Here is a 13,009-nt window from a genome sequence, read left to right on the forward strand (position 1 = left end):
TTCGATCCTAGTACCAGCCAAGCAACTAACAGTAACTCAGTTTGGATTCTTCAAGGGCAGGTCATGCTTATGCTTACTCAACCTAGTAGGTTTTTTGAAAAAGTCACCAAAGTAATGTATGAAGACAAATAGTACACACCACTCACCTCAACCTGGCCAAAGCTTTAAACGCAATCACTACTCGGACACAGTAAAAAAGCTGGCTCACAGACAGGATTGCAGGAAATCAATATAGAGGAAGTTACCTCCAGAGATGGAGACCAGTCTCTAGTGGAGTTCCCCAGAGTTCTGTACTGGGATCTCTCATATTTGACATTTACTTCTCTGAAGTAAAATTCAACACCAAAAGTCTCTGACTGGCTAAGTTTGCAGATAACTTCAAACTAGGAGCACAGTCACTGAATCCCCAAATGACTTGGCCATCCTGCAAAAAGGTTTGTCCCAAATAAATCACTGGTGTCAAAATAGTGGAGTGAAATTAAATGCCAGAAGATGCATTATATAATTTGGAAAATCATCTACCCCAGGGAACAACCACATTGACAATACGCCCTTAACAGCTGACCCATTTCCTCAGGGTTTAAGAACTTCTAGACAATAAACCAAGTTTTGACCAACATGTACACACTGTCACAAGAAAGTCCTGCTATACTGCAATGCTTATAAACAAAGGGATTGTATCTAGATCTAGGGATGTCATTGTCTCTTTTTACTCTGCTCTTATTAGGTCAGAGTATAATGCCCCTCTTGGCACTGTTTAGACATGTTAAGGCCTTGCTGTGTATAATTATGGTTGCTGCCAAAAAAACAATTACTAAAAAATAGAAATCAAAATCTAAACCAACTATATGAGAAGTAGTCAATATAGTAACAGTGAAAATACAACTGGAATTGAGATCTTTAGAAAGGGGTAGGAGCAAACTACATAGAAAAAAATGGGAATTGTGGGAACAATGCATACAGGGGAGCAATGAGGTTAAAAGAAGCAGGACTTAAATGAGCTATGTAATGTATGACTGAAAATGACTGGGTAACATAAGCAATGTATAATATTTGCAGCTGGGAGTGTGTGTCAGTATGGTTTGTGAGGTAAAATGCTTGCAACTAGGATTGTATTAGTGTGGTCTATTTTCATTTATATAAATATGCGATTGCTTATGTCGTAAGTGATGGTTTAATAAAGATGTTTCTTGTTTAAAAAAGGGGGCAGGAATTGATTTTTTTATGTAATGTTGCTTAGGTTATGTGATTATATAGCAATATTTGTGAAGTATAATATTTGTTAATGTTAACTTAATATAGTTTGATTACTTTTGTATAAATGTAAATTTGTCTGTGTCACAATTATTCAATAAAGGTGTTTAAAAAATGCCCCTATTGGCATGCATCTGTCCAGACACGCAACTGGAACGCCCAAAGTGCCTCACGGAAAGGACACAAAGCCTAAACAATATATCCTACATGGATGGACTTGGATGAGGCCACAGTAAAGGAGACCATATATAAAAAGGCCAAAAAAAGAGATGAGGACCATTCTCGCCTTGCGCCAAACTGCTTTCTGAAGGAACTTTCATTTGAGGGGAACGGGTAAAACAGCATACAGAAGACCCAGGGACCAAATATGGGTACGAGTATCTGTATGACTCTCCCTCCTAGGAAAACAGGACAAAGGAGCTACTGCATTTGGTGTTGAGTGGGGTATCAAACAAACAAACAAACAAATCGAAAAAATGAAGATCTAGATAGCCACTGACTGAGTGACAGACCAACCACTTGTGAAGCGGGAGAATGGTCCTGCTGAGTTTGTCTGCTACTACACTGGATTTCCTCGGGATATGCATTGCCACAAGAAAGCACTGGGAAGATATCACCCACTTCCACATCCTCATGGCTTCTCACCACAAAAGATATGATCGGGTTTCACCCCTTTGCTTGTTGGTGTACTAGACTACCAACATATTGTCTTTCTGAAATAAAATCGCATCCCTGGGAAGGGAGTCTTGGGAGGCCTGCAATGCTAGGACTGCCTCATTTCCAGCACACTAATGTGAAGTTTGGTCACTGTAGATGTCCACAAATCTTGGACAGTCTTCCATTTGAAATACCCCCATCACCACCCCAGGGAAGTATCCATGCTAACTATGGCAATGGGGGGGGGGGGGGGGTGGAAAAAAAAAGAGATTACCTAGAACCAGCAATGGGGAATGAAATCGCCAATGAAAATAATGCCTGCATAGCCTCACGAGACTAATCGGAAATTGCATGGGCTGTTAAAGTATAAACCACTGGAATGAGAAAGACTGCTGCAGCACCCCTCATATAAAATCGGGCATGAAGTACCAGAGTAAATGATGCTGCTAATGAGCCCATTTAATGAATAATGGAGTTTGCAGCAGTTTTTGAATAAGATGGGATTCTGGAAGCCTGCTGATATAGATGAAAGGACTCTGGAATCTAGGAGTTTGGCAATTTGAGAAGTGGTATCCAAGTGGCATCCTATGAACACTATCATCTGGACTGGAGTCAACTCTAATTTTTCCATGTTGATCGTAACTCCTAGCAGGGAGCATAGCTGAAGCAAGGAGTCCCTGGTCTGAACAAATACATCCCTCGTGGAAGCGATGACCCAGTAGTATAGGTGTATGAACACCAGGAACCCCCACACACCAAGATGCTCTGCAACCACTGCCATGCACAAGGTGAACACCCAGAGGGGTGTAGTGAGACCAAAGAGCAATGCCTTGCATTGACTTCCTCGCTATCTTGATGTTTTATTAAGTGTCCTGTAGGTCAGCCAAGCTCATCCAATCTTCCTTCCTCACAAGAAGTAAGATGGACTGAACTAGGATCATCCAGAATTTCATGTGCTTTACACGGGTCTACATTACACGATCGAACATTTAGGTGATCGTACACCTAAACGTCAACCCGTGAATGTCGAACTCTGACAATTGTGAATGGCTATTTTGGCAAATTTTTTCCATGGGGAAAAAAATTTGCTCGGCAGTCATTGGTAATTTGCCCTTTTCCTCAATGTAGAGCGAGCTCAAATTTGGTATATTTAGTTAGTGGGTGTGGTGGGCACAGCCCCCCTTGTCGCGGGGTGTGGGGGGCAAAGCACCCCACTTGATTAGTGCTTACAGGTTTGTTTCGTTTCCTACAGCCAAGCAAAATTTCCCCAGGGGAAAAATCTGCGTAAATGGCCATTCATTTTAAGGGTTTACCATTTACGTGTTTGATCACCTTAACATTCGATCACGTAATACAGACCCTTTTACACATTGGTTCAGATAACAAAGGTACAGAATGAGCCTGAGGCCTCAGTTTTTCTCTGGGACCAAAACAAAATAAGAAGTCTCTGGACCCTGGCTCGTGTGGCAAGACCAGCTGGATGACTCACTTTTGTAGCAACTTTGACATTTCTATGGCTGCTTATGTCTGCTGAGTGGGTGGGACATCAGGAAGTCTTTTCTGCTTGATAGGCTGGAAAACAAATGTAGTCCACATTCTCTCATGATCGTCTGCACCCAAGAATCGAGTGATGGCTAACCAGGCTTCAAGATGCAGAGACATATGCCTACCCAGCCCCATCTGACTGCCTCCAGAACATGGCAGTTGGGCAACTGTTAAGCGCTGGAAGAAAGTATTGGCAAAAGGACCTCAAAACCTTCGGTTCTGCAGGCCACCATTACTACATGTTTGATGTCCATTGATGTTGAGCCCCCCCCTTTGTCCCAGGGAGTCTGTCTCAAGTGTCATGAGCAAAACTCTGAGATTTAAGGAAAAAAATTTCCTTCCACCCCTTTTGGTTCCAAGATCATGTCGGGGGGGGGGTCAGATGCCCATAGCACACATTTTGCCCTCTTGTTCACTTCTGGTGAGACCTTTAATTTTAGTGCCAAATTAATCTCAACTCTCAACAGAAAAATACATATCACAAAACTGTATTCATCACTGTAGATAAAATGTCACTGGAAGCCAAAAAACAAGTATCGCTGAAGTACTGAGCTGATATGCACTCTAATACTCTGTTCTTGCATTTGCATTTATCAGTACTACACAGTATACTTTATGTTAAGGAAAGTACAGTTTTGTACCTACCATAAATGTAGATGTTCGAGTGCTAATACAGCTGCAGTCATAACAGATGGGTTTTCCTGCAATCAGGCGGGTCCTCGGTCGTCTGAATTCCAAAGTCTAGGTCCGGCGTCGGATGTCATCGCTTCTTCCCTGACGTCAGTACCCCCGTTGGGGAAACTTTTCTTGCCTCAGACCGATGTCAGACAAGTTAATAATTGCATTTCATGTGGGAAGCAAATACCGCATAAGGATTTCCATTCCCTCTGCATTCCTTGCTTAGGCCCAGACCACGACGTCTCGGCCTGTCGTTTTTGTGCTACATTCAACAGACGCACTATTAAGCATCGGGCGGAGTTCGCCCAACACTATTTTGGCAAAAAGTTTAATTACATTATGTCGTCGGATACTCCGACTCCAGTTTTGAGTAAAAGACGCAAAGATAAGGACAGACATACGAAGTCCGCGACTTCTACCGACACCACGCTAAAGCCAACTACAGGTGACCCAGAAGATCCACCAGGAACCTTAGGAGGGGGTCAGTGGGAGGCTGTGATGACTGGAAGATTATCAACAACTCAGATGGAACGTTATGGTAAGACAACTTCTTTATCTGAAGTTAATAATCTTCCTATTCATCACTGATGGGACTGAGTCCCCAGCTACTTGGAGAACCTGGGTGGCTCTTATGGAAGAACATTCCTGAGAAGCATTGAGCCAAAGGCCGCTCTTTCCCTGGAGATCAGATCCAACTTGTAATGCTTGATAAAGGTGTGGGGCTTAGCCCAAATGGCAGCAGCACAAATGTCATCCAAGAAGGCCCTAGAGTGGAAGGCAACAGATGCTGCAATAGTCCTAGTTGAGTGAGCTTTGATTTGGTCAGGCTTTGATCCCTCCGTAAGTGAATATGTGAAGGCAATGCAATCCCTGAGCCATTTAGACAAAGTAACTTTTGATACTACACCTCCCATTCCAGGCCCCGCAATGGAAATGAAAAGCTGGTCTGACTTGCGAAAGGATTTAGTTCTGTCCAGATAGAAACATAATTGTCTATGAACATTCAAAGAATGTAGGCAATATTCTCCCTTGTTAGAGTAATTTGGGAAAAACACAGGGAGCTCAATGGACTGGTTAATCAAAAAATCAGAAACCACTTTGGGGAGAAAGGATGGGTTAGTACGATGGGTTAGTACGAAGTGATACTCTGTCCTTATGAAAGATTAGATAAGGGCTCTTGATAAATAATGCTTGTAATTCAGAAATTCTTCTGGCTGAAGTTATAGCCACCAGGAATAAGGATTTCCATGACAGGAATTTTATATTGCATGTCACAGCCGGCTCAAATGAGGGCAGAGAACACCTGCAGAACCCAGGAAAGATTCCATGCCTCCATTGGCTGTCTGATGGGAGGCCTGCTGGGAAAAATACCCTTGAGGAAGGTCTTGCAAAGGCGAGAGGAGATAAGTGGCACTCCTTCAGACCTGTTATGGAAGTTTGTAACAGCTGCTAGATGGACTCAAATAATGGAAGCTGAGGCCCCTTTATCGAACAGTTCAGCCAGATAATGAAAAATAGTGGCTACGGGGGCTGAGAACGGGTCTAGCTTCTGATTACGTGACCAAATAGAGAATCTTTTCCATTTATCCCTGTAAAGTTTCCTGGTGGATGGTTTATGAGAGGCCAAGATAATATCCCAGACGGGTGAAGAGAGAGTTTCCTGCCTGGCAACTAATGGAAGTGGAGAAACCGAGCTGTCAGCTTGGGAGTGGACAGATTCGGGGAAGTCAGCCCTTGTAGGTGGGATACGAGGTCTTGATGAGCGTCTAGGATCCAAGGAGGTTGTAACACGAGGTCGAAGGAAGGGAAACCAAACTTAACGAGCCCAGAACAGAGCAATGAGGATCACTTTGCTTCTCAACCAAATAGCTTTCCGTAGAACAAGGGGAATTAGAGGAATCGGACAGCAAGCATAAAGGAGACCAGTGGGGCAATTGTGGATTAGAGCATCGCTCGGTGACTCCCCGAGGGGGGGAAAGAGGGCAAAGTAGCTACTGTATTTTGTGTTTGAAGGGCAGGTGAAAATGTTGCAGCATGGCTGACCCCAACGGCTGAAAATTTCCGCCGCCACACTCGGGTTGAGAGACCACTCGTGAGGATGAAGAATGCATCTGCTCAGCCTGTTCACAATCACACTGGAGCTCCCCGGGATATGCATTGCCATCCAAAAGCGGTTGGAAGCTATCTCCCACTGCCAGATTCTCATGGCTTCGCGACATAGGGGGTAAGATTTGGTCCCTCCCTGTTTATGTACCAGACCACGGACATGTCCGACTGGACAGCAATTGTTCCGGACGGAAGGAGCGGATAAAAAGCTTGCAATGCCAATAGCACTCCAGGACATCGATACGCAAACTGACTTCTACATCGGACCACGTGCCTTCGACTGACTTTCCCTGGAAGTGGCCCCCCAACCCATCAGGGAAACATCCGTGGTCACCGTGGCACGGGGCTGTGGAACCTGGAAGGGGTGACAGATTTTCTTCTGTACTCATCCACCAGAGGAGATCTTGTTTGCAAATGTTGGTGATGAGAATCTGTGAGCTCAAGGGGTGAAGATTGGGTATCCTTCTGGGTCTGAAGGAGCCAATGTAGTAATCTCATGTGGAGTCTGGCTAAGGGAACTATGGGGATGGCTGCAGCCATAGATCCCAAGGCTTGGAGGATTTTCCCTTGCAGACATCTTGCTTCGACAGAGTATCACCTGAACGTGTGCCCTTAGTCTCTGAAGCCTGTGGAGAGGAAGTGAGATCAGGTTTGACTGGGTGTTGAATATTGCCCCAGTGAATTCCAGTTGTGATGGTTGAAGGTTTGATTTCTCCCAATGTATGGTGATGCCTAATAACTCCGCTAGAGCCACTGTGTAGCAGAGGACCCTGACCAGAAGATGCTTGGTGGGGGTCAGACAGGAGCCAATTGTCTAGGTATGGAAACACCTGGAATCCCTGAAGTCTCAGATGAGCTGTTACCACTGCAAGACATTTCATGAACACTCTGGGGGCCATCGAGAGACCGAAAGGCAGGGCTCTGAATTGGTAGTGATTGGCTCCCAACCGGAAGCGAAGGAGGCTCCTGGAGTGCTTGTCCATCTTGATATGGTAATACGCATCCCGGAGATCTAATGAGCACATCCACACACCTTCCCGAAGAAAGGGAAGGATGGATTGAATCGTGACTATGCGGAACTTGGTCTGAACTACAGATTTGTTTAGCTGGCTGAGATCCAGAATGGGCCTCCAGTCTCGTTTTCTTTGGCACCAAAAAGAATCTCGAGTAAAACCCTGATCCGCACTGATGTGGGGGGACCTGTTGGATGGCTCATTTTTGATATGGCTTTCGGAAGCTGCCTCCACCCTTTAAGTGGTTGGAACATTGGGAAGGAATTTTGAAGGTCTTGGATAAGTTATTAGGGGAATATGGTAACTTCTGGTAATGATTCTCTTCACCCACTGATCGTTCGTAATGGAGAGCCAGGCAGCTTGGTCAGAGAAAAATGCGCCCCGAAAGCTTCCAGAGGAAAGCAATCGGGCAGCGCCTCAGGAGTGCCGATATGGTCTACCCAATAAGGAATCTCTGGAGCCCTGGTTCCAGGGACCCCCTCTGCCCCGAAAGGGATGTCTTCCATTATTGGAACCCCCTCTGCCTCTGGAAGAGTCCTCACCACTTACATCTCAGAAAGGACCTTGAGACTTCTTTTGTTGCATCTTTCTGCTCCTCTGATTCCTGGAGAAGGAACGCTGAGATTTGGAAAAGCACAGGCCAACGACAGACAAGGTCTTCCCGTCTTGCTCGCACCTGGCTAATGTATCCTTGTCCTTAGCACCGAACAGAGCAGATGGCTCGATAGGGGCATTTAGAATGGAAGACTTGGAGTCCGCGAGGTCGCAAATGCACATCCAGGCATGGCATCTCATGACTACGCCTGCACCCGCAGCTCTAGCTGCTCCTTCGGTTGCATACGACAGCAACCTCATTAATGAATTAGATACGGATTCTAGGGGTGGCAAGTTGGGAAGTAACTATCTCGTGCGCCATCAGATACTTGGCCTGAGTGAGTTCCAGAGAGTTTGGAGATAAGATCTCTCTGGAGCCTCGTAAAATGTGCCAGAAAGTTCAGAGACCTAACTGCGAAGGTCGCTGATAGCAAAGACTCTCCTCCCTAACCTGTCCACTGCCCAAGACTCTGTTGGGCGGGTAAACAGCAGGACTCTCTTCTGAAAGGTCCCTTTTCGTGGCTGCTGCCACCACCATAGCATCCACTGGCAAACCTCTGGACCAATGGGGTTGATCCTCTGGAGGGGAGAGTACTTTGTCTGGTCTCCTGTGGATGGCCTCAACGGAGTCAGGGTTCTTCCAAGCCCATTGTACGATGAGTTTAACCAACTCATCAGCAGGTGGGGGTCACCCATGAAGTAGAGGGCAGAGTGCGAAAGGCCTGCAGGAATACGGATTCCTCAGAGGAAGGGTTGGAAGACTTCCAGTCACCCCTCTGTTTCAAGATTTCCATGATGTCTCAACAAACAGGGGGGTGACCGTGGGGACCCTTCCCCATCATCATAGTCCGTATCGTCCATGAGGGACTCCTCTGGGGAGTCCATGTGTTTCCTCTTCCACACCTGTTTCCAAGGGAGTTCTTCGGTGGGAGCATCCGAAGAAGACTCAGAGGGAAATGCCCTGGGCAGGGGTTTCCTGGGTCTTGTGCTCTTGGAGTCCTGAGGGGTGGCCGTTGACAGCTGCTGCTCAGAAGGAACTGGGGAAATAACCAACGGAGGAGGATTGCTAGCATTTCCGAAGGGGTTCTTCGGTGGGAGCATCTGAAGACTCAAAGGGAAATGCCCTGGACAGGGGCTTCCTGGGACTTGTGCTCTCAGAGTCCTGGGGGGGTGGCCTTTGACAGCTGCTGCTCAGAAGGAACTGGGTGAATAACCAATGGAGGAGGACTGCTAGCAGCAAGCGCCCTCTCCAGCACCCGGAAATCGAGCCTGCCCAAAGAGGAGTGGGAGACTGGAAGCAAAGAAGACAAAATTGGAACTGGGGTCACACCCCGCTGCAGACTGTCTACCCCCAGGGACGGAGCCTCAGACTCGGAGTGGTAGTCACCCTCGGATCTGAAGTCGGGACCGACAAAACTGTCGGAACCGAGACCGGAACCGGAGGTTCCATCCCCAAGCATGAGATTGAGGAAGGGTGGGTTCCGACGGAACCAACACCCAAAGGGGTCTCGGGGCCTCAGACAGAGTCGTTGTCGGTGCAGAGGAAGGGAGTTCTCAAGTAAAGTTTGGATAAATGAGCCTTGGAACAGAGGGATCCAAGGGAGGAAAGTAGGGGTTGCTGGGGAAATAGACCCAAAGCCTGGAGTGGGATAGGGTCTAGGAGGATTTGAAATTCCTCTGGCAGTCAAAAAGGTGCACCACATCCAATTCAGGAAGGCTCCTGGTGGATCTCACCGATGCCCGAGTGGGAATCAGGCCGGTCCAAAAAGGGGCTGCAGGCTTGTTCGGCAAACGGGTCCACAGTTGATGAGTATAAGGTCCATGGTGCGTCACAGAACAGCACCTATTCCAATTTTGAAACTGGTAACAGCAGTATGGTTGGAGCCATGAACGGGCTCGGAGCCGAAGTTACAATAGGGGTGGGATGACAAAAACGGTTCCGATGTAGTTGTCGGAACAGATATCGGAGCAGAAATGGGCAATGGTGCGAAAAACAAACTGATAAGCTGGTCGGTACCGAGGAAGTAGTCTCGACGGTGCTGGGGTAGGTGCCAATGAGGCGACCTCGGTAAACTTCGCTGGAGCCGAGCTTGGAGACGTTGTAGTAGTCGGCACCGGGAAGGCAGAATGGTGTTCAGATGAGGACTTATCGGCCTTGTGCTTGTGACTTTTAAATCCGTCACTGGCCGGTGAAGAGGGATCAGAGCGAGGATGTTTCTTGCCCAAAGGAGGAGGGTATGAGACCTCCATCACAGAAATAGCCCCCGAAAAAGGCGAAGCAAGTAGGCCCTTTAAAATCAGTTTGTTACGACGTTCATTCAGTGTCTGCTGACTGAAACTAGCACAAATATTACATGGGGGTTTTGCCGACAAATGCGGAACCCCCAAACAGCAGTGTTTAAACCCCGTAGTTCCCTTCTTTTCAGACATCCCAGAATACACTCTCACACGAAAGGGAGAGAGTGAGTAAAGAGAGGAAATGAAAAGAGAAAGGAAATACCAACAATGGTAACAAGATACCACAAGGGTAGAAAGTTAGAAATACCAATAATGGTGAGAGAGAAATACTTGTGGGTAGAGCTGAAGCAATATAGATAAGAACCGATTATAAAAAGAGAAAAAAACTTTTACAAAATTTGTAAATATATCAGAAAAAAGCACTTGGCTGGAGAGCTCGGTGAAACGCTGCTATATGGCCGCATGGCAAATGAGATCTGAGGTAAGTGAGCAAAGGGCATTGTGGGTAGCAGCTTAGCGCAAGAGTTTTTTGGTGCACGCAAGCTTGGTATAAGGCTGACTCTGTTCCGAGGGCTCGGAACAGAACCCATCAGTGATGAATAGGAAGAAGATTAACAACTTCAGATGTATGTTTAAATACTAGCAATCCTACAATTTTCTGCTTCTCATTCTTTTTACATCACACAAAACTCTGAATATTCAAGAAAGTGCACAAGAACTAGGAATACCAAAAGACTATACACACTCAAAAGAGAGAGAGAGAAATACTTACAGCTAGGTTGGCTCCTGATTGATAAAGCTCATAGGGGTAAACAATACGTTCATAGTGGGAGCGCAGGAGTGAGCCAATATTCTTTCCTGAAGGATAACACATACGCTGTGCGACTCTTGCCCAGCGACGGTCTTTGCAGATCACTTCATACCCACCTTCCTCAGTCACAATCTAAAACAAATGCAATAAACAAAATCAGTTTTCACTAAACTAATACAATGTTAAAAAAAAAAAAAATTTAAAAGACGGGTGTTGCTTCCTGTTTCTAGGCTACCACAATATTTAGTTTGTTCTTGTTTTAAAGTTTTATTTTCTGTATTCTCTTCTTGGGTTCCATTACCACCATATCAAGTCTTGCTTTGTGAACAGGCCCATTTGTTCTCCTCCTACCCAAGTACACAACAATGTCAGGGAGAGAGGGTGAAATTTAGGGGACAGAGTCCTCATGTCACATTGGACTAAGATTTTCAATCTGAAGTCCTGTCTAGTGTTTGCTTAAGTATATTGCAATGCCCACTAATCCAAGTATGGTAGATCAGACTACTGGGACAGAACCCCAAGGTACATCAGCAATGATTTAGTCCTCAGAGTATGCAAAGGTTATACAGTCCAAAAACCGTCAGGACCAGAGTTATTATTTAGAAACCTGTCAACCTAACTTGTTGAAGGAAAATGATGTGAACTAAAGTTTTCATATTGGTTTAGTTCAGTGATGGTAACACACGAGCTGTCTATACATTTCCAGTGTATGCAATAAATACTCTTCCCTTATTACAGTCATGAGGGAAAATGGTGGCTAGATAAATGGGTTGGTTTAAATTTGTCTCTGAAGCAATTTTGGGGAAAAAAAAGACAAATAATTTGTTTTTAGTGATGCTATGTCCTTGTGAAAAATACAGCTTGTGATTCTGAAAGTTTCCTAGCTAGCATGATGGCTACCAAAAAACAGTTTTCCAAGACAGGCACTTTAGGTCTGCAGAAGCTGGCACAAAAGGAACTCTAATAATTCAAGGACAAAGCTGAGATTATGAGGAGGAGGAGTAGAGTCTTACTGGAAGATGCAAAAGGAAGGCTCCCTTCAAACATACATTGCAAAACTAGTGGGTTGCAAATGAAAAGTACTTAAAAACATAGTGAAAATTTGAAACAACCAAAAACAACTCCAACAACATAATTAGCAATGTTAAAAAAAACTGCTGCATTTCTAAAGTCATACTTGATTTAAAATTAAATACCAAGTGCATAATTAGAAACAGAACAGTATTTTTTGTGGTTTTTGAAAATTAAAAATGGATGACAACTGCACTTTGTAGAATAACTACAGCCAGCATCAAACAAATTTAATAGGAATTACAAGACAGCAGTTAATAGGAGTGAAAATGCGTACATAACTTATTCATTAGCTCATACTGAGAACTGTTTACATTATTTTTATAAACTTTACCAATAATTTTTTTTTTTTGAGAAGCCTACAGAATTTGAACCACCTCCTGAAATTAGGCAGCGTTATTCAGTCATCCTTGGATTTGGCAAAACTTGAAGTTCAGCAGATTTGAGTGAGGCTGCGGTCTAGTGAAGATCTCAAAGACATGAACGCTTCATTAAGTGAGGTTTGAGCAAGGGAAACCAGATTTGCCTGGACCAGAATGGGAGAGTGAGGATCACTGTGGCTTTGCATGTCGTTGCTTTTCGTAAAAAGCTAGTGAATAGGGGAATAAGGGAAAACATACAGAAGCCCAGGGGCACACAAACTGGACCAACCCCTTCCTGGTTTTTCCTTTTGGGAGGTATCAGGGTGAAGTAGCTGTGCCATTTGCTGTTGGACAAGGAAGCAAAAAGGATGCAGTATGTCCCATACTGACAGTCCACTCATAAGGACTTGGAATGGGACCTACAGAGCATGTCTGCTAGGCAGGTAGCTTTCCCTGGGATATCTGTTGTGATAAGAAAAAGGTGCAAAGTTATCACTCACTGCCATACTCTTACAGCCTCTGTGCAAATAGGATAAGATGTGGTTCCACCTTGCTTGTTATTGCATCATAGAACTAACACTGTCCAATTGAACAGATATCACCTTCTGAAATTCCTGCAAACCAAGAAAAGGAGCTCATCTTTAAAACAGTGATGCAAGGATTGGCCTCTGCTTTTGATT

General features: G+C 45.1%; 1 protein-coding gene across 2 annotated transcripts in view; it reads right to left on the reverse strand.

The window, feature by feature from the left end:
* Positions 1 to 11,028, reverse strand: part of KDM5C (lysine demethylase 5C) — a gene marked incomplete at its 5' end in the record, with an annotated part of 2,556,543 nt that extends 2,545,515 nt beyond the window's left edge. For both annotated transcript variants that reach the window (XM_044060510.1, XM_044060501.1), the window contains 1 exon segment: positions 10,858 to 11,028. In XM_044060510.1, coding sequence (XP_043916445.1) covers positions 10,858 to 11,028 — 171 coding nt within the window.
* Between the last annotated feature and the right edge of the window lie 1,981 nt (positions 11,029 to 13,009).

Source organism: Protopterus annectens, chromosome 1.part0 (assembly GCF_019279795.1).
Source record: "Protopterus annectens isolate FY-2018-M chromosome 1.part0, PAN1.0, whole genome shotgun sequence".
NCBI lineage: Eukaryota > Metazoa > Chordata > Ceratodontiformes > Protopteridae > Protopterus > Protopterus annectens.